Source organism: Bos grunniens, chromosome 28 (genome assembly GCF_055505025.1).
Source record: "Bos grunniens cultivar Pamir isolate PY7600 chromosome 28, Bosgru_T2T1.0, whole genome shotgun sequence".
Lineage (NCBI taxonomy): Eukaryota > Metazoa > Chordata > Mammalia > Artiodactyla > Bovidae > Bos > Bos grunniens.
The window spans coordinates 28,558,183-28,581,404 of record NC_141192.1 but is presented as its reverse complement, the minus strand read 5'-3'; the positions used below and the strand labels follow the sequence as shown (position 1 = coordinate 28,581,404).

Genomic DNA, 23,222 nt, shown 5'->3' with positions numbered 1-23,222 from the left:
TACTAATCTTTAACATGGAAGACCTTTGGGCAAGTGAGTGAAAGTAGGAGTTGGATAGGATTTGAAGAGGGATATTTTATTCTGTGTATTTCAAATTTATGGTAACCTGCAAGTGTGAATGTCTTCATGTATTACTTGTACAATAATTAAATTGTTCCCTAGTTCATTCCCAAGTAGTGAGGTGCATTTTGTAAATTAAATGCAGGCATATAAGCATGCTTCCGAACTAATATATTGACAGAGAATTATCATCTGGGTGTTTACAAAATGAAAAACTGAATAGAAAAAACATAGGTGAACTCTTGATCGATAAAATTTTTAGATACTTTACAAGTATGTTGCTGACATATTTTAAATTTAAGTATAAACTTGGTTTAACTGAAAAGTCATTTATAGATTAAAAATCTGGTGCTGTGCTATAACATCCCAAATTTTCCCTAAGAAATTAAAATTGATATCATGAATTATGTATACATAGCACATTTTAAAAATATTTATCCAGTTTAATTTCACCAGAGTGACAACACATCAAATCTTGGATCATTTGTACTTTCAAAGGTTTTATTATATATATATATATATGTGTGTGTGTGTGTGTGTGTGTATGTGTTTAAACAGATGCACACACACATATACATATTTGTATTTAAATATAAAAAAGATTAAGTCTGCTTTAATAGTTTCCCTAATTTACACATGTAATAGGTATAATTTTATCTCCTAACTGTTTAAGCCAAAATGCTTAATTTCAGACTTTAAGTTTATAATATGGACGTTTTCACACACTCTCCCTTTGCACAACTCCAGAGGGCACTGTTCACATAATGGTCTCTGTGATTAGTGGAGTTGTGCATTACGCAGCCTGCACAGCTGAAGGTGGAGGCCCTGTTTTCACAAGTGGTACTGTGGCAGAATCTGATTATTATAAATATGACATACTTAGAAAGATATTTAAAGAGAATGATAAATATACCTAAGTGGTTACCTTGCCTAGAGTCATATTTTGGCAGCCTTTCAAAACCTAAAATAATACCACTTATAGTCAGCAAATATAGAAAATTCAGACCTCTCTAAAGTCAGTGATGTCAATTGTATATAATTTTATGTTCTGAGCACTTATTCCTAAATCAAAAACAAAATAAATAAAACACTTTTTTCTTCCTTATTTCAAAACCCACACAGATTATGGGTGTTAATGACACTGTACTTAAAATGTTAGCTTTTGGCGGGGAAAAATAACCAGATAGATATATGAATTTTATTTTCTTTTTTTAAACTATAAAGTTATGGTGTCCTTAATAAACAAAATATGACACTTATGTAAACGCTCAGCCTTTTAAGGAAAAACAAAAAGCAGAAACAGCATTGCGTGTCTGATCGTATTTTGGAACAGAGTGTGGCAACTGAAGCGTAGCTATGAAGATATCTTTTTTCTCTTTAGTTTACCCTTGAGATGTACCTATCAAAATAATCTAAACTTATCCAGATGATGTTTTTAATCTTGAAAAAGGCTTTTTTTTTTTTCCCTTGTTGGATGATCCTATTAGCAAACTGCTGGAAGGGAAAATCATACAGGACATAATTTGTAGCTTGACCTACTCACATTGGGTGTTGCTAAAGAAAATCAATCAGAAATTGTTGTGTTAAAATAACTCTATCTGCTCTACCTGGCATGTGTGACTGACTTTAGAATCTATCATTTAAAGAAAATGGTTGATGCTTGAGAATACAATTTATCAAACTTCTTGTTCTTTTTCTGCAAAGCACAGGAAGATAATCATCCCGCCCTAAATATCAGTCTTTTAAGAGAAATTCAGGGGATCTGTCTCCAGTATAAAATAATTGATAGATGGCAGGAGCATAATTTAAAAATGGTTTCTGTCACCAATCATATGGCACCTAAACTCTTGAACCTGTTATTCAAGTCTTTCCATCTGTTGGCCCACTAACATTAATCTCAGTTCCTCTGTGACCAGTTCTCTGATGAACTAGGTTGGTCTTTTCATAATTACAAGGTTCCTACTTACTTTTGCCTTGACGTAAGCTTTTCCTGCTGACTGAAATGCTCTTCAACCTTTTTTCTGCCAATTCAAATCTAATTATTCCCTCATAGCTGTTTGAGGGATGCTTCTTTTAAACACCGAAGAAAAAGGAAGGGGTGGGGGGAGACTGACTTTCTCTGGCATTTTTACTTTTAATTTCCTTAGAATTAAATGTTTTCTAAGTATAGAGTTGTATCACTTGAAACTATGTAGCTCTGGGGGATTAGGATAACTGATATTTTTTTCTCTTATTTTCCTCAGTAGGGAACCTATATATATTCACATACTTCCCTGGTGGCTCAGAGGGTAAAGAATCCCCGTTGCAGTGCAGGAGAACTGGGTTCCATCCCTGGGTTGGGAACATTCCCTGGAGGAGGGCATGTCAACCCATTCTAGTATTCTTGCCTGGAGAATCCACATGGACGTCCCTGGGGTGGCAAAGAGTCAGACACAACTGAACGACTGAGCACAGCACAGCATTCAGTAGTTGTTTACTTAATCAATTAATGTAAAGGAAGGAAAATTTTATTTCATTGACTAATTCCAAAACATTTTATTTGGAGATTATTATTTTTGTGCACAGACTGAAAAATCTAAATCAGCTTATTAAGATATCAATCATTAAACCCATTACCAGGAAATTAAAAGTCAGTATTAGAAGAAAATATGCTTATATGAGTTGTTTTAATCATGAAGAACCTCTTTGTATGGACCACCATGGGAATGTTTAATTTATAATGGGAATTCCCATTATAAGTTGAGACTCTTAAGACATCAGAGACCACTAATATTTTAGACGACATCAAAATTTTAAAATTCTGTTTGGGGAGGGGAACACCATAGACAAAAATTAAACACTCTAAAAATAAAACTTACAGTATGGGCAGAAGAAAGGCATAATAGTATTAATGTGGGATGTAATGATTTCTTACAAATCAATGAGCAAAAGGTAACAATACTAGTGAAAAAAATAGTGAAGCATATTTAGAAGAGAAGATATATAATATCCAATAAACTTATGCAGATTTCACCCTTTGTAGAACTCAAAGAAATGCAGATTAAAATTATCAGATTCTCAAGAATTAAAGTGATGGCACCTTATCTTGAGAGTATCTTGAACTGGCACTACATACACTGGTGGTAGGAGTGTAAACTGGTAAACTTTCCAGAGAGAACTTTGGCAAGATTTATCAAATTTTAAAATGTGTTTACCTGTTGAGCTAACAGTTATTCTTCTTTGAGTTTATTCCAAAATGATAATCAGACACTAGACAGATCTATCAGTGCATATATTTGTTTATGATAGGAAAAAACCCCTCAAACTACGAAATACCTGAACATCTATTAGAAGAAAATGTTCAAAATCTGTGGTATCTCTATATTTGTCATCATTAAAAGTACTCATGTTGTGTTGTACTTACGATGAAAAATTATTCACATTATGTTAAGGAAGTAAAAAAAAAAAGACTACCAAATGTATCTATTGTGATTGTGATTTATAATTTTATATCCTATTTATATAACTATATAAAGAACAGGTCCTGAAGGACATATTTCAAATTGTTAGCAGTAGTTATTTGATGTTGATAGTATACCAGATAATTTTTGCTTGCTCTTTACACTTGTCTATATGTCCTGAATTTATTTTTTATAATCAGCATGTACTTCAACACACAGCTGTTTTCTGAGTAAAGACTTAAATTAGCAAAGATTTATTCAATTTCCCTTTATTTTCCTTATCCAGCAGTATTTTTTTCTTGCTTGTTTAACTTTAAAAGATTGCACAACATTATGAAAATGTCTTTTATTTTGAAGAGATGCATTTCATGTTTATGTGATTAGGCAGTGTTCTTTTTCCCTAAAGCAAAAGGGTCTATTACTAATGAAGATTTAATTGTTACTTCTATGAGCATCTTATTATTCATGAGTTCTATAAATCACCAAAATGTCCAGGATGATCACAGTAAGACCTAGAAAACAAGGACACCAGCTATAGAGATGTACTCTATAGTTTCAGATACTTATCTGGCCAATAGATGGCAAGAAGTGAGGGAATGAATGGAGTCTTAAGAAAAATCAACATGTCTCAATTCTGTGATTACATACTCAGCAGAATCCATTAATAATCTAGCTTCTGGTTTAAAGAAAAGTCATCTTTTCATTCTTCATTAAGATGTCCAGACATGTCTAAAATAGACCATACAGGGTTCAGTAATGTACATTTGAAAAGGGATATATTCAAATCAAAATGTGTTCAGAAGAAAATAACCTGGATTTTTCAGGACCAGAGGTTTCTGAAGGAGAAAAAACTGAAGAAAAATATAACAGCTGTCTTCAAATCTGAAGGTCTGACAGGATTAAAAAGAAGGGAGACAAAAGACTATTGGCTGGCTCTTCTGGATCTTGTCTAGGAATATGCAGTCACTCTCTGAATAATGAATGACATACCCAGTAATGGAAGCTCCTGCAAGCAAAAGACACTTAAATTTTATTGAATGAATTGAGAAATAGTAAATTATATCTTCATTGAATATATTTTAAATTTAGCTGTACGATTTTTGAAACAGATTTTGTAAAGTTGTTTAAAATGTAAAATTGAGCCAGGACATCTATAAGGATGTGACCATCTATCCTAGATTTTTATAGAATTTTCTAGGACAATTCCAATTTAAACTATTTTATCCTGTTCTTCCTTTAAATATACTTCTAAATATTCTCATTGGTAGTGAAGTCCCAAATTTATGATAAGCCTGTCTTGTTCTAGGTAGCATAACTAATAGAATGACAAAACAGATTCTGTTCTACAGACTGAAAATCATGTTGGACTGCTACAGTTGGTGTGGATAGAAACTATGGTTGTTTATAACTAGGAAGTCATTTACTATAAATATAGAGCTAGCTGTATCTTGGTGAATGCAGGCTTAACTGTTAATAAATTTATGTAATCAAATGTAAGTCAACCAATACTGTAGGATGATATATTTTTATTGATTACTTTCTTAAAAAGATGATTCTGGTCACAGTTCTATAATATTGGGCCACATACTAACCTTTCCTCAGTGTTCAAGTTTGATTATGAGGCCAGCCTTTAAGGCTTGGTGAGTGTTTGACAGATGGCTGAGAATATGCAAGTGAGTATGCATTGTGCAGAAAAGCATGCAAGTGAAGAGTCAATCAAGAGAGAATAAACATGCTTAGAAAGAGGCCACCTTATTGGTATTCTGACTACAGAATGGAGCAACTTTCTATGCAAATTATGCAGCTGCATCAGCACCATTGACTATAGGAGTGAAGAGGGAAAAAACCCGAAGTTTTCTGTAGCAAACTAGCTCTGTGCTTGATCAAGGAAATAATATAAGGATAGATGAAGTAGAGTGAGTTTTTTTGTTTTTTGTGTTTTTTTAGTTGCTTATTTCTTCTCTTGGCTTGAAGTACTAATGACCATAGCAAACGTGGCAGGTTTAAGTGATGAATATGGAGTTTCATACCTCCCAGAGCTTGGCTTTTAGACTAATCAGAATTTAGATGGGGAAGCAACTTTACTTTACTTCAGGATTTGCATGCTCGGTATATACAGAATCATATAAATGTGCCAGTGCTTGTGGGGAGATACACACACACACACACACACACACACACTTTAAGAAGAGGAAGAACTGATAGAGAAGTCTCCATTATTCAAAAAATGTTTTTCTACCCTAATTCAACACACAGTAACTTAAGGAATTACAGGCTTTCAGCTAAAGAGATCAAGTATTTTAAATGGGAAAGAAATGATGCATGCTGCTAACAAATGAATACAGATAATTTTGCTCTACTTAAACAATGAAAATCTTTACTTAATTTATTTAAGAAACTATTTTTTTAATAACTCAAACTAGCAATCTAGAGAGACATTAGTATGTGAAGCTAAGCCTTTTTTATAAGCAAGGCTTATTACTGATAACTATACAACTTCACTGGGAGATGTTGGCTCAGTGCTCTCTTTGGCTCAGGAACAGGACTAGATGTGCATTTCAGCTCCACATGGGCAAAGCTGCCTTGCAGTTTAAGCTCATCTCCTAAGGAACAAATTATAGGTTCCAGATCACTGTCTTCTAAATGCATTTCCAGTTGTAGATGTTGCCTATAATCTTCAGGTTGCTCTCTATTTTCTCCTTTAATAATCAAGATATTTATTAAGCAAGTGCAGTGTGCCTACCACACTAAGTACTCTGGGAACTTACTGTTCATATGTTTATAAAATATTACTTTTAGTATCAGTATGTGACATTGTGCTAATGCAAAATAAGCACAGTTGTTCATAAAGCTAAAGAGAGAAATGGACATTAATTTCTCTAAAGAGAGAAATGGACATTAATAAACTCACTGGAATATAGGACTTCCCAGATAGCTCAGTGGTAAAGAATCCACCTGCCAATGCAGGAGACACAGGTTTGATCCCTGGGTTGAGACCCCCTGGAAGAGGAAATGACTACCCACTACAGTATTCTTGCCTGGAGAATCCCATGGACAGAGAACCCTGGTAGGCTATAGTCCATCCAGTCGCAAAGAGTCATACATAACAGAACGCATGCACACACAGGCATATAATTACAAGCCAAGTACTGTAAAGGAAAACTACAGATTATTGTAAAGGAGATTACAGAGTGCTTTCTAATCTGAAGATTAGTGGGTCAGAGAAGGCTTCTCTGAGCCTAGTTATCTTTTTGGGGTGGATACCTGGAATAATAGATGTTAACTGGGCAAACGTTTAGGGAGAAGGGAAGTTAAGCTAGTTGAACATTTAGTATACACCAGGAACTGTGTACAAACTTTAAATCAACAATTTTCACAACCAAAGGAGGGAGGCAAGTTTTTAACCATGAAACCTGAGGACTAATGTCCGCATGCTTAAAGACTGTCCCAAACTTCCTCTGCAGAGGCTTTGATTTAATTCCTAGGATCACCAAAGAAAGCCTTAAATGAGACAGTTTAGGCCACTTTTAAGTTAAGCAGGATGTCATAACATTGGTTACCTACAGATGTTCAAGCAATTAAACAGAAACAAAGTAGGACACAGTTTAACTATAGTACCTTCCAAACACACACTAAAAAAAAAGATAATAGAAATAATATTATAACAGTTATTTTAAATTAGTTATCACTTTTACAGTCCTTTTAAATTCTTTATGCTTTCTACCCAGAAGCACCATGATGTTCTTTTTTTATTTCATAAATATCGTTAACCAAATATGTGCCTTTGGCTTATGTAGTTTATGAAAATGGACATTAAGTACAGTACTGTATATTAAGTTACAGTCAAAATTGAGAAAAGAAAAGTGAAAGTACTTCATTATTTTTGTTAAATATTGAATGTTTTGAAGTAATGTGATTAAATGTAAATGAGCATAACTCTGATATAAATGTAAATTTTTCAAAACTTGAGATGTTACTTAAGATAAACTCTGGCTGAAGTTCTGAATATTTAATTATGCCATTTTCATAAAATGAGTGCAGTCACCTATTCAACATAATCAGTTATCTAGATAAAAATAATTATAATTGAACATAGCTATTTCCTAAATATATTTTAAATACCATAAACAATCCTACATTAAATATTTGGCCTGTTGCTTGATGTTTTCTGTTGGCTTCTCCAGATCCACTTTCTACCCTTTTCTATCCTTCTCTGTGTCTCAGAAAACCAGTGTTTTTGGAAATCATCAATAGCTTCTTACCTTCTGACTTCTAGGTAGGCCACTGTGTGGACTTGGGTGGTTGAAGGGAGAGGCTGTGTGTTTTTACTCTCAGCTCCCCTCCCTGTGGGGTCACTGGATATTGAGTGTGGCCTTTACAGAAGGCCAGAGTTCCTGTCTTGTCTACATAACTCTTCTCTCTGTATTCTGGAAACTGCTCCCTCTCCTCCCAGGTTGATGCTGGGATGAGAACAGTGTGCCAAACCATCCTTCTTGCTTTCCCCTAAATCAGCCTCCTTTTTGGTAAATAACCACCTTTTTAAGCCCTCCTCAATTACCAAGCTTCAGTGTGCCTTTTTGTCACAGAACCTGGACTGTATAGTAATCGGTAACAGGAGTGGCCTCAGGAAACAGACCCTCAAAATGGGATTCTGAACTGAGCTGTCCACATATGTGTGTGATAACTTATTGTCCAGATAACTGATTGGGCAGGGGTTGGGGGAAATAGGGATGCAACAATGAAGAAAATGGTTGAGTTGACTTTAAAGGTATAAGACAAAAGAGGATGAAACAAAAGATGAGACAGTAGAGGCTGAGTAGGCTGAATATATTGATGGAGGTATGTTCATTCCATATTCAGGACTTGAAAGTATGACTTGAGTACTGATCTCATTTTATATCCCCAGTGCTCATATAGACAAAAACACATGAGACACCAGCTTTGTAAGTGAATGAATGAATGAGTGTGTTCTTTTAATAATGAAACAGAAGTGGTCGGTTTATTATTTGCCTTTCTTTCCATTTCTCTACCTGTGTTAAAATTTAGTCTCCATCTGCTGCCTTTAGAACCATGGACAAATTACATAACTCTACTGAGCTGTGGGTCCCTCATCTTTATTTACTTATTTATTTAATTTAAATTTATTTTAATTGGAGGCTAATCACAATATAGAACAGTCTTTTGGGTCCTTAATCTTTGAAACTGAGAGAACACCTCTTATTCTTATAGGAGTGCTATAAGAAACAAAGGAGAAAATGCTTAAATATTGGGAAAATAAGGAGTAGGGAGTACTACATAAATTTTATTTTGCTTTCTGTTTCCATTTTTATATCTCAAGTACCTGGCACATGATAAGCACTGAAACAATGTTTTCTATGGTGGATCACACATAAAGTTCTAATTTTAAAAGCTTATTTATACTCCATTTATTCCCTTAAAAAAGAATCCCTGAATATCAGATTACTGCCCATGGGATTGCAAAATATTTTTAAGCCTTTTATGGTTAAAATGCTAAGAATTTGGAAGAGGGAGGCCTCACTTTCGAAACTTACTTTAATAAATCCAAAGTAGATAGATGTGGAAAATATTTAACGTTCAGCAGTTAATTTTGAATAGAAGAAATATTTAATTTTATCCCTTTTTTCTACAGATCATAAGGAGAGACAGTTTAGATAGGTTATTCAAAAGAGATTTCCCAAATCATTTCTAATGGAATACATCATCTCAAGTGTTGCCCAAGATTATTCTTAACAAATACACATATTGTTTGACTTTACTTAGAATAAACAAAAAGTTTAAAATTAGATTATTGCTTAGACATAGAGCCATTAAGTTAAAATAAGCCCAGACACTTGGAATTCAGTCAGTTTAAGATAGTCACCTTTAATTAAAGCATGGCTAAAATACGTGGATTGCGTTATTAGCTTTATGCTATAACCATAGAAGCTCACTTAAATTTTCACAGTAAATGCATAGCGCCTTTACACAAATCACAAATACACTAAATCAGTGCCTTTGCACAAATTCATTTACACACTAGAAGGGGCTCCAACAGCCAATAAACCACTAAAAACAAAAGACAGAAAGAGGAAAGATGGTTTTAAAGTCATTTAAATCACTGTTGGCCTGACTTCCTTTCTTCTCTTCAGAAAGAGAAGAATATATACATATATATATATATAAAAAACGGACGAAACTCAGTGCTGTATCTCTCATTTTTTTCAAGGCTCCAAAAAATATAGCTAATTTAAACCAATTTAGAAAAAGAAGCTTTACTTAGAGCTTTATTTGCGCTGAGTGGCTTTTCAAAAAACACATTTTTCAGATTAAAGGAAATGTTTGTGGTAACATAAGCTCCACTTGCCATTTCAAAATTATAAAATGAATTAAAGGGCGAGGGACGTAAATTAAAGCAGGAGTGACTTCATAGAATAAGCATTTTATATAATTTGTACATTTCAATTTTTGTTACCTCAAAATGAAGACAATGATTTAAGAATGTAATGCTTTTATTCACCAGAAACAAGAAGAAAATTACTATTTTAAATAAAGTTTCCAGTGAGTTTTTTGTGTATATACATAATGGAAACCTTTTGTTCTGTGCCATAGGTTTCCAGTTCCTAATATAGCAGTGACTGGAGGCTTGAGATGCTGATTTTGTGTGTGTGTGCAGAGACATAGATATAGAGAAAGAGATAATGATAGAGACTTTATTATAATAGTTTCTTTAAGGAGCTCTTACAGTTAACTAGAGAAACCCTATTGAACACAATTTGGATCCTAAAAGCAGTTGTGATGCTTTTGAAATCCCCTGGATATAAAGTAAACTCAAAAATATTCTCTTTTCAAAACAGTGGAAATTTGTACTTTGGGGACGTTAAACAATAAAGCATAAATTTGACAAATAATTATGTATCTTTCTAGTGTAAAAAATACTTCATCAAAAAATAATCATTCTGTCACATCTGTTTCTAGCTCTCATGGAGTATCTTATAACAGAAGATGCTCTAATCAAGAACAAATAAAAAAGTGGATAAATTTTAAAAACTCATTTGGAGATCTTCCAAGGCAGTCAAGACTTAAGAGGCTGTGATCCTAGAGAGATGTGAGCCCAGTATTTTTGAAGTAAGCCCAAGTATATGTGCTGCCTCTCTCCTGGGGTATTTGTTTTAGGAAGCACAAGTCAAGGAGCTGAGAAGCAAGCAAGAGGCAGTCCCTAAGAAACAGACAAGCCAATAGAATTTTTGGCAAATTCATAAGACTTTTGTTGTTATTCAGTCACTAAGTTGTGTACAACTCTTTGTAAACCCATGGTCTAAAGCAGTCCAGGCTTCCCTGCCGTTCACTATCTCCCAGAGCTTGCTCAAACTCATGTCCATTGAGTTAGTGATGCCATCCAACCATCTCATCCTCTGTCATCTCTGTCTCCTCTTGCCCTCAATCTTTTCCAGAGTCAGGGTCTTTTCCGCTGAGTTGGCTATTCATAGCAGGTGGCCAAAGTATTGGAGTTTCAGCCTCAGCATCAGTCCTTCCAATGAATATTCAGGATTGATTTCCTTTAGGACTGACTGGTTTGATCTCCTTACAGTCCAAGGGACTCTCAAGACTTTTCTCCAGCACCACAATTCAAAAGCATCAATTCTTTGGTATTCAGCCTTCTTTATGGTCCAACTCTCACATTTGTACATGACTACTGGAACAACCATAGCTTTGACTATATGAGGAAAACAAAAATTAGAGTATGGGCATGCCACTGGTGCTAGGATTAGGAGATGGAACTTGAAGAGAGAAGGTAGGTGTATAGAAGTGAGCCTAACATTCTATGACAGTCATCTACTCCAGGTATATGCAGTTTTTCACAAACAGTGCTAAGAAAACAATTCAAATGCTGTGCAAAGAGCATCCAGCGAGCATAGCAGAACTTTCAGTGTCTTATACTGCTGAGAGCATAACAAATTAAAGTACAGAAGTCCAGAGAGGTAAGGGCCCTAGTCTTTGGGATTCTGGAGTGGAGTGTAAATGAATGGTACACTTAGCCTTATAGCCTAATAGTGAGGATGAATTAAAGGTGCACTTAGCTTTACAATGTTTGAAAACCAGCCTCATGATTTTCTAGACCATGCTTGGATTGAGGCATTTTCTCCTACTCCATGCTTATCTGGAGGAAGTTAAAATAAGTCAGTGAGCTGTGGGATATTTTCAAGTGGCCAAATACACATGTAATTGGATTTCTTGAAAGAGAAAAGGAGGAGGTGGGAAAGTATTTGAAGAGATAGTGGCAAATTTTTATCCAGATTTCCTGAAAACTATAAACTCATAGATCCAAGAAACTCAGCAAACCCCAAACATAAGACCATAAAGAAAACTAATCTGTAATACAGTATAATCAAACTGCTGCTGGTGCTGCTGCTGCTGCTAAGTCACTTCAGTCGTGTCCGACTCTGTGCGACCCCATAGATGGCAGCCCACCAGGCTCCCCTGTCCCTGGGATTCTCCAGGCAAGAACACTGGAGTGGGTTGCCATTGTGTTCTTCAAATCAAATTGCTAGACTAGTGATAAAGAGAAATCTTAAAAGCATCTGTAGAATTAAAAACATTATCTTTGTTTCTCACAGAGGAACAAAGGTAGAATGAAAATAGAGTCCTCCTTAGAAACATTGCAAACCAGAAGAGAATGGAGCACCAAAAGAAAAATGATCAACCTAGAGTTCTACATCCAGTGACAATATTGTTCAAAACTGCTGGTGAAATAAATACTTTTCTAGATACACAAAAGCTTAAAAATCCATTGTGAGCAGACCTCCAATACAGGAAATGTTAAGGAGATGTTCAAGCAGAGGAAAATGATATAAAGTGGAAATCTGGAACTATTCAAAGGAATGAAAGCACTGGAAGGGTAAATGTATGAGTCAATATAAAATAATTTTTTAACATTCTACTATTTAGAGAAAGAACGTATTTTTGGTTTATAGCATTTAAAACAATTAGAATGTATGATAATAATGGGCTTCCCAGGTGGCGCTAGTGGTAAAGAACCTGCATGCCAGTGCAGGAGACATAAGAGAACATGGGTTTGATCCCTGAGTCAGAAAGATCCCCTGGAGGAGGACATGGCAACTCACTCCAGTATTCTTGCCTGGAGAATCACATGATCAGAGGAGCCTTGTGGGCTATAGTCCATAGGGTCACAAACAGAGTTGGATACAATTTGACACACATATACATATGATAATAGCACAGAGACTAAAAAGGGAGATTTGGAAGTCTATTGCTAAAAGCTTCTGTACATGAAATGTACAGTATCACTCAGGGTAGACTGGATTAAGGATGTGTACTGTTAACACTAAATCAACTGCCAAAAACATTTCAAAAAGTCCTTAACGAAGAAATGAAATCAAAATAACGAATCCAAAAGAAGACAGAAAAAAATGAACAAAGGTTTTATGGAACAAATAGCAAGGTGGTAACCCTAAACTCAGCTATATCAGTTATCACATTAAATGGAAATGTAAACCTAATCATGTGAATTATCATACTGAATGTAAGAACCCAAATAAAAGGCAAAGATCATAAACTTGCCAACTATATGATGCCTACAAGAAACACACCTTGAATATAAAGATAGATATAGGTTAAAAGCAAAAAGATGGAAAAAATATATACAATGCTAATAAAAATGAAAAGGCAAGGAGGAATGGCTTTGTCAATATCAGATAAAATAGAGATCAGAGCAATGAATTGACCAGTAAGAAAGAAGATCATTTCAAAATGATACAGGAGCCAATTAAAGAAGAAAAAAATATCCTAAATATTTATGTGCCTAGTAACTTAAATACTAAATATATGAAACAAAAACCAACAGATCTATAAGGAGAAACAGATAAATCCACAGTTACAGTGGAAGATTTCAGTACCTCTCCCTTAATAATTGATAGAACAAGAAAACTAAGTTAGTAAAATACAGAAAACTTGAACAATATTATCAAATAGCTTGACATAATTGAACAACAGAAAGCTTTTCTTTTAAGTACACAAAGGATATTTACAAAGTAGTTCATTTCTGGACTATAAAGAAGTCTAATTAATTTCAAAGAATTCAAATTATACAAAAGGTCTTCTGATTATAATTGAATTAATTAGAAATCAGTAAGAGAAATCCCCAAATAGGTATAAACTCAATAACACAGTTCTCAACATAACCCATGGATCAAAGAAAAATCAAAAAGGAATTTTAAAAGTATTTTGACTGAAATGAAAATAAAAACACACACACAAAAATCAAAATTTGTAGGATAAAGCTAAAGCAGTATTTACAGAGAGATTTACAACATTAAACAAAATGTCCCACATCTCTGACCTCAGATTCCACCTTAAGAAACTAGCAAAAAGTATAAAATTAAGCATAAAATAAACAGAAACAAAAAACAGTAATCAGGAACAGAAACCAATAAAACCAAACAAAAAAGGTTGAGCTATTATTTAGAAGGTCAATAAAAGTTGATAAATATCTATCAAAACTAAGCAGTGAAAAAAGAAGACAAAATTACTAATATCAGCAGTAAATGAGGTTATATCACTGAAATTTCTACAAATATTGAAAGCATAATAAGGTAATAGTATTGTCAAGATCTGTGAAAGGACCGAGATTTTACGTACTCTACAAGTTAGCTGTCACAGTTTAATGGATGCTTGAAGAAGACGTCCAGACTGCTGGGCCAGAGACCAAATTAGAGAAGTAAAAATTTTAAATACCAAATTACACTCAAAGGAAGGATAAGCAAGAAAATAAAAATCTAAGAGCAGAAATTAATGAAATAGAAAATATACAACCAGCAGAGAAAATTAAGAAATATATGAGGTAATTCTTTATAAAGACTAATAAAATTGATAGTCTCCTAGAAAGACTGTTTAAGAAAAAGAGAGATGGCACACAAAACAAGGTCAGTAATAAACTGTTACTGTTCAGTCGCTCAGTCATGTCTTACTCTTTGTGACCCCTGTCTGCAACATGCCAGGCTTCCTTGTCCTTCACCATCTCCCACAGTTGGCTCAAACTCATTGAGTCAGTGATGCCATCCAACCATCTCAACTTCTGTCATTCCCTTCTTCTCCCGCCTTTAGTCTTTCCCAGCATCACGGTCTTTTCCCATGAGTTGACTCTTCACATAAGGTAGCCAAAGTACTGGAGCTTCAGCATCAGTCCTTCCAGTGAATATTCAGGGTTGATCTCTTTTAGGATTGACTGGTTTGATCTCCTTCCACTCCAAGGGACTCTCATTGCTAAAGATTATACAGGCATTTAAAGATAAGAAGATAATATAAGCCACATTATACCTAAATTTTCATGCTAGTTAAAATGACAAAATTTGGAAAGTTCTAATAGCTCTATATAAAAGAAATTGAAATACTTAATTAAAATATTTTTTAAAATTAACAAAATATTTTCCACAAGGAGATTTCCAGCATATCTTCATGCTTATAAGAAAGTAATAAAACTAATGATATATGAACTTCCTGAGTTCACAAAAAGATCAACATTCTTAAACCTAGTAAGGATATTATAAGAAAGGAAAATTCTTGACATTTCTCCCTTATGAACACACATGCAAAAATTCCAAATGAATTGTTAACAAATCAAATCCAATGGTATATGAAAAGATAGTACCAATAAACAAGCTGATTCTTTCAAGAATGCAAGATTTGTTTAACATTTGGGAATCAGTCAGTGGAATTTGCCACATTAAAATAGAGGAGGGCAATCATATGATCTTCTCATTAGAAGAAGAACTATCATTTCATAAATCTGACACCCAGTCATTATAAAAGTCTGTGGCAAATCTGGAATAGAAGAATTAATGGTCATAATTATCATAATTATGACCGATATGACATAATTATGGCAGATATTGAAACCTTTCCTCTTAAGAATGAGAATAAGGATATCTCCTCTCATTACTTCTATTCAGGATATGCTGGAAATCTTAGCCAGTGCAATAAGGTAGGAAAAAGTTGAGGATATAGAAATAGGAAAGTAAGATTTAAAACTATTATTTCTCACACTTGATGATCCAATTGTATATATAGGACCTACAAAAGAATTATTGCAATTTATAAAATAATTTCATAAATCAGTGGACATGTGACCAATAAACAAAAAAGTTTTTTCATATTTTATCAAGAAATAATTAGAAAATAAAACTTAATAAAATGACAACATTTACAATAACATCAAAAAACATGAGCTATCAGGAATTTTTTGGTGGTCCTGAGACTAAGACTCTATGCCCCCAATGCAGGGAGGGCCTGGGTTCTATCCCTGGTCAGGGAACTAGATCCCACATACCACAACCAAAAGATTCCACATGCCACAATGAAAGTAGATTGTATGCCACCATTAAGACCTGTCACAGCCAAATAAGTAAAAGAACTAAAAATATTAAACAAACCAAAAAAACACCATGAGGTATCAAACTGGAAGTCTATAAAGAATATGTACATAGACAATGGCAAAACATTATTGAATGAAATTAAAACTATATAAACAAATAGAGGAATATACAGTGGCCATGGACTAGAGGACTCAGTATAATAAAGATGTCAGTTCTATCCAAATTTATCTACGTATTCAAGGTAACCTCAATAAAAATTCCAGCAGGTTTTGTACATATAATTGCTAATCTGATTCTAAAACGTATAAAGAATCTCAAAAAGAAAAAAAAAATCTTGAAAACAAAATGAAGGGTTTGTAGTACTGTTTTCAAGATTTACAAATCTGTAGTAATGAAAGCAACTTATGTTTGATTTAAGGGCTTCCCTCATAGCTCAGTCGGTAAAGAATCTGCCTGCAATGCAGGAGACCCAGGTTTGATTCCTGGAGAAGTAAATGACAACCCACTCCAGTATTCTTGCCTAGAGAATTCCATGGACAGAGGAATCTGGCAGGATACAGTCCATAGGATTGCAAGAGTTGGGCACGACTTAGCAACTAAACTACTACCATGTTTGACTTAATGATGGACAAATAGACCATCAGAAGAGAATTAAAAAGTACAAGAAGAGAACCATACATGGTCATTTAGTTTATGACAAAGCTGACAATACAATGCAGAGGGGGAAACGGCCTTTTCAATAAGTGATGCTAGGTGGTATATATTCCATAAGAAAAAATAATGTATCTGGACCCTTAGCTCACAATATAAACAAAGATCAATTCCTAATGAATTTAGATCTGAACATACAGGTAAAACATATAAGGTTATAAAAGAAAACAAAAATACCATGGCCTTAAACAGGGTCACAGAAAATACTAACCATAAATGAAAATGTTGATAAACTGTACTACATTAATATTAAGAACTTTTTTCAACAAAAAACACAATTTAAAAGATAAAACTTTTTAGTAGATTGGAGAGAATATTTGCCATAAAATGTATGTGACCAAAAAAAAAAAAAAAGATGTATTCACAATAGATAAAGAACTACAAATCAGTAAGATAGAGGCAAACCAATAGGGGAAAAAAATGGGCAAAAACTTGAACAAAGTCTTCACAAAAGAAGATATCCAAATGAAAAGGTATGTCCGGCTTTATTAGTCATCAAGAAAATACATATGCTTAGAAGCTGACCTCTCTCTCTCATGATCTCTACACATTTCATCTAGCTGGCTGGACTCACTGCAGAGTCCTTGGATCTCAAAAGTGAAGGTTGCAAGAGGGAAGAAGCAGAAGCTGCCCAGTCCCCTTGGAGGTGAGGCTCAGAACTGCCAGTGTCGCTTTGACCATGTTGCACTAGGGAAAGCAGTCACAGAACCAGCTAGGGTTCCAAAGGCAGGGGGAATAAACTTCATCTCTCAATGCAGAGAGTGACAGAGGACTAGCAGTCATCCATACCTATCACATCTTCCCACCTCCCTTAAATGGATGCTTGTCCAAAACTAGCTCTATCATCAATGTTCACTTCAAATCCTCTCTCTCTTATAAATTATTAACCCCCTAAACTGAAAATAGCTCTTCTATTTCCCCTGTGAACTCTCGTTTTATCTTTACCTTTCTTGGGGCATTTTTAAATTTCAACCTTGAATTATTTATATGTCTTAACTCCTCTACATTTTAAATAACATTATTTCTAGTTGCTTAAATAAGAAATTCATATTATATAAAATAATCAGCATCTATTTTGAATAATATGTGCCTCCCCCCATTGCTTTATATATATGAGGTAGTAATGTATCTTTATTGAGGAAGATTAGAATAAAATTTAAGCTCTCTAATAGGCCAATATTGGATACTTCTGAGGGCCTTTCTTTGGCTTGCCATTTCCTTCCTTGTCCTTAATTGTGTTTTTTAAATACAAATATGCAAAATGACACTAAGTGATGTTTGTGTATATTTTACCAGGCTCATGTTGGTGGTGTGCTGGGAAGCAGGGAATATCATAATAAAAGAAACACAATACTCAAGAAATGACTTTAGGGGAAAAAAAGGGGTATCTTTCCTCCCAGATTAGGATCTGAAGTGAAAAAGTGAAAGTGTTAGTCTCTCAGTGGTGTCTGATTCTTTGCAGCCCCATGGGTTATAGCCTACCAAGTCCCTCTGTCCATGGAATTCTCCAGGCAAGAATACTGGCATGGGTAGCCATTCCTTTCTCCAGGGGATCTTCCCCACCCAGGGATCGAACCCAGGTCTCTCTCATTGCAGGGAGATTATTTATCATCTGAGCCACCAGGGAAGTCCATATACACTTCCAGTTTTATATGGAGTATAGTCTATCTCAAAGACTATCCACTTTCTGCCTTATTGGAACTTCCAGGGCTTCAGATTATCTTGGCATACTTTTTACTCTTACTGGTGGCTCAGGTGTTAAAGAGTCTGCAATGCAGAAGACACGGGTTTAGTCCCTGGGTGGGGAAGATCACCTGGAGAAGGGAATCCACTGCAGTGCTCTTGCCTGGGAAATCCCATGGACAGAAAAGCCTGGAGGACTACCATCCATGGGATCACAAGGAGTTAGACACAACTGAGCCACTAAAACTTTTCACTTTTTCAGGTTTTAATACAATGGTAAACCCTTGAACCACCTACCTACACAGGAGAAGCAAAATCTGACAATAACTGCATTTTAAAAAATTGTGATCTACCTAAAGGAAATAGTCTACAGTTATAAACAGAAAAAGGTAAACACATTACTCATACCTTTGACAGCCAAAAAGTATTATGTGTTCAGTGCTATGCTCTTTATGACTGTTGAAAAATAAAAAAGTATAATATGATACCTGATATCAGAGAATATACAGGCTACTTGAAAAGATAAATATTAAAGGAATTAACACGCAGGCCTTAGTTTAGAAAGAAAAGGAAAAAGAGGAATCACTGTGGACTATAACAGCAAAATAAAATTTTGTTTGAGGAGTTTGGAAATGAGGTAGGCCTACAAAGAAGGGCAGCATTTAGAAAAGTTAGTAAAGAACATTCCATATTTGAGAAAGTGGAAATTAGTTACAGTATGAGCAAGGTCATAGAGCCAAGAATAATTGTTACATTTTAACCAGATAACAGGGAAGAGATTACTCATCTTGAGCAAGGCTACATATTGGAGAGTGTTGGGAAATAAAATTTAGTGAGTAAAGTAGAGTAGATTATAACAGACTATAAATGGATGCTAGACACTGTGATTCAGGCTTGGTGCAATAAACAACTTGAACCCATTTTCAAACTTGACTGTGAGGGTGAACTAAAGGGAACCTTACTGAGTTTTAACATAGGAAAATTCTTCCTGAAGCACAGTTGGGTAGAAATCTTGTTTGCCATAAATTCAGCATGATTTTCCATAAAAAGAGTATTATTTTTGACATAAAGCAAAGGTCAGAGTTTGGGTGTGTGTTTATGCCCATGAACACGATGATGTGTGTAGGTGTTTTAGTTTCCAAAGTCAGGGTCATGAGGCAGGTTAGGGCTACACAATGTCATGGCAACTAAGCAAGCTGTTCATTTCAGTCCAAAAAGTAGTTCAATTCACTAGAAAACACTCAGTCAACAAAGTTTAAATTAAAACACTTACAAATTATTTGTGAAAAGTAGCCTGTTTGTTTAAAGAAAGGTATAAAAATAGCATAGTTTTCCAAAAGGAGATTATTATTTAAACATGAAACAAAGGTCAGAGTTTGGATGTGTATGAGTGTGCATATGTGTGTGCATGTGTTTTAATTTCCAAAGTGGCAGTCAGAAGTCAGATTAGTACTACATCAAGTCAAACCATCCAATCCAGTTAGTCATTGCAGTTCAGAAAGTAGACAGTTTACTGGGAAAAGTTAAAAAAAAAGTAAGTTTTAAACAAAATATTTACCAATTCATTGTGAAAAGCTCCTGGAAGTTTATCTAATGAAAATTATTAATACAGGTGTTATTTCATGAGCTTTAACAGCTTGTCTCTATGTCATGGAAATAAATTTGATTAATCTGATGAGATACATTTCTCACAGAAAACGTTAATTTCAACCCAATGCCTGTATCTTCTGGGTGCTTAGAAATTGATTTCCAGTTCATAATAAAACGTCCAGCAAAACTGCTAAATGAAAAACTTTCATCAGTTACTTTTCATTTCATAAATATGCTTTGAAAACACGTTGTTAATTTTACAGAAAATCATTAAGCTAAATAAATTACCTTTTGGATACACTTACTAATGGAGTAAAATAATTCCAATATATAATTTACTTCTAAATGCCTCAGAGTTTCAGGAAGTGTTAATAAAGCCCTGACTTCCTGTATCTTAAACCAAAGATTAAGTCTGATCATTGCTTTCCTGGGTCTTAGTAAAACAAATTTTGAAAGTTATAATGGACTTCTTGGAAAGGGAATGACATATAGGCATATTTACAAAATTCCTTTCTTTGATTTCCAACTTAAATTAAGAAAGGTTAGGCCTAAACAGAAAACTATAATGCCACTGAACAACTGTTATACAGTACTATTTAGACTGTACTCAAAGGATAGTTGAGAAAGGATACCGAGAGCCAGACTTAAACTCTCTAGTTTATGAAGACAGAACAGAGTTGCAGGTGACATATGATAGAAAATCTAAAGATTCACACTTTCTTATTGTTAGCTTTGAAAAGCCAGAAAATACTCAGCATAGGTTCTGGTCTTCTTCTGGTAAGCAAAATTGGCAATAGATGGGAAACAGCTTCTCCAAGCTACAGGCAGTTATCTCTGATGTGTGCTTTTAACCAAAGGTGGCGCTGCTGCTGCTGCAAAGTCACTTCAGTCGTGTCCGACTCTGTGCGACCCCATAGACGGCAGCCCACCAGGCTCCCCCGTCCGTGGGATTCTCCAGGCAAGAACACTGGAGTGGGTTGCCATTTCCTTCTCCAGCGCATGAAAGTGAAAAGTGAAAGTGAAGTTGCTCAGTTGTGTCCGACTTTTAGGGACCCCATGGACTGCAGCCCACCAGGCTTCTCCGTCCATGGGATTTTCCAGGCAGGAGTACTGGAGTGGGCTGCCATATCTTGAGGTAAACTTTAAGCTGTAGGGTATGAGATCCTTCCTTTCATGTTTTTCTCTACATTTTTTTTTAACTCCTGAACTGGAGGATGCTTCTCTGTGTTGGGAGTTTATCCTGTTTTGTGATTTGGTCCCTAGCCCGTCAGGCTCCTCTGTCCATGGGATTTTCCAGGCAAGAATACTGGAGTGGGTTGCCATTTCCTTCTCCATTTTAAAAGGTGGATCTATAATTAACAGTAACATTTAAAAAATCAGAAAGAAGGAACAGGAGGAGGAGGGAGGGAGGGAGGGAGGAGAGCTAGATAAGAAAAAGGAAAGGGACGAGCAAGGGGAAAAGGAGTGAAAAAAAAAACAACCAAATAGACCTACTAAAGATAGATGAAGATTTACCCTAAAAAGTTTAAACTATGATGCTTTCTATTTCTTTCCCCCGCCCAGTCCCCCCAATTTAGGACACATGTCATTTAAAGATATAAAACAGAATAAAATAAAAAGGAAAATGATATTCTAAAGAGAGAAAAATAACACTGAAAAACTGCAAAATATTTAGAAATGGTGAAGAGTAGAAATTACACTAGAAAAACCAAACCATGACAAAAAACCAAGCTTTAGAAAATCACACAAGAAATGTGAGGGAAAGGACATAGAGAGGAGAATTACAAGAGATCCAGTAGAGGTCCAATGTACAATAGGACTGCTGTATCTGAATAAAACAGCAGAATGAAAGGAATTTTTTTTAAGTATTTAAAGATAGACTGAAGTAACATTTCTGCAGTGAAGGAAGACAGGAAGTTAGTCCAAAACCATTTGGCATAGACCAAACATGCTCATGGATGTTTTAGATAGGGTCACATTTCAAAGACGTTTAGGAATGGACCAAATTTCTTATGGCTATTTTGGACAGAACTAAAATGTCCTGCAAGGTGAAGAGCAAAAGGTGTCAGTGTCCTAGATGGAAAATATAAAGAATGACAAACCTCAAGACATCTCCATGTGAAGTTACTGAACTTCATGGTTAAAGCATTCCAGCAATAAAAATAAGCCACTGATAAAGGAAGAGGTAGAAACAAACATCAACTTAATTCTCCTTAGCAGTTTTAGATGTGAAGGAATAAGAAATAACATCAATGAAGTTTAGGAGAAGAGATTTGACTTGGAATATCAGGCAAAGGAAGCCAATAATAACTGAAGATTTGTCATTTAGTATATCTTATATAGCCATATGTCATTTGTATTAGAATTGCATTTAATAAAAGGTATTTACTGTGGGGGGGGGTGGAGAGATTTGACTGTAGAATTACATACTCAAATTAGTATTCAGATGTCAAGACAATATGAAATAAGCACAAACAGACAACATTTGAAGAAGCATATGTCCCAGGTTTACAAGTACCATTTTTGAAAAATATATTTCTCAGTACCAGCTAATACAGATAATCATCCAAATAAAAACTATAGAAATGGCAGAGTCATTGGATGAGCGATGACTGATGAGTACTTCACTTAGTTGAGCATAAAATTAAGGTCAAATTACTAATGAAGTATAAAACAATGTAATTATAATTCTTAAAAGGAAAACTACTTTTCATTGAGTTTCAGAAATAGTGATAAAAGATTCAGTGAACACTACAGTATCAGAATTCTGGGCATGAAACAGACAACATTTCAAAAAACTTGAAGATCATTTCTATATATCATCTGTGTGTTTATATTGGGATGAGAATCCCTGCAGCCTGGTGAGCACCACATACAGTCAACAGGTGCTGCTGCTGCTGCTGCTGCAAAGTCGCTTCAGTCGTGTCCAACTCTGTGTGATCCCATAGAAGGCAGCCCACCAGGCTCCTCTGTCCCTGGGATTCTCCAGGCAAGAATACTGGAGTGGGTTGCCATTTCCTTCTCCAACACATGCATGCATGCCAAGTCACTTCAGTCGTGTCTGACTCTGTGCAACCCCAATGGACAGTAGCCCACCAGATTCCTCTGTCCACAGAATTCTCTTGGCAAGAGTACTGGAGTGAGTTGCCATATCCTCCTGCAACAGTCAACAGCAGGGAAGACATTATTGATACCTTTGACAGATTCTGTTACTACTGTTCACCCATTTCTGCCTCTACCTAAGAAGGCTTATACTTGCCCATTTCATTGAAGTTATACTTGGTCATGACTTACATGAGCCAATAAGATGTGAGCTGAAATGTCATGAAAGAGATGGGAAGAAGCTTTT

At 35.0% G+C, this 23,222-nt stretch overlaps 1 protein-coding gene across 24 annotated transcripts in view; it reads left to right on the top strand.

The window, feature by feature from the left end:
• Nucleotides 1-23,222, top strand: part of CABCOCO1 (ciliary associated calcium binding coiled-coil 1) — a 168,403-nt gene that overhangs the window by 86,089 nt on the left and 59,092 nt on the right. For 4 of the 24 annotated variants that reach the window (XM_086382305.1, XM_086382301.1, XM_086382312.1 and 1 more), the window contains one exon: nt 4,325-5,411. The exons of 17 other annotated variants lie outside the window; for them this stretch is intronic. In XM_086382305.1, the coding sequence (XP_086238431.1) occupies nt 4,325-4,453 (129 nt within the window). In that variant the 3' untranslated portion in view covers nt 4,454-5,411. Of the gene's footprint in view, nt 1-4,324; nt 5,412-17,160; nt 17,247-18,545; nt 18,860-23,222 lie in introns of those variants that run through there. 3 more of the 24 variants (XM_086382307.1, XM_086382316.1, XM_086382319.1) reach the window with 1 other exon arrangement.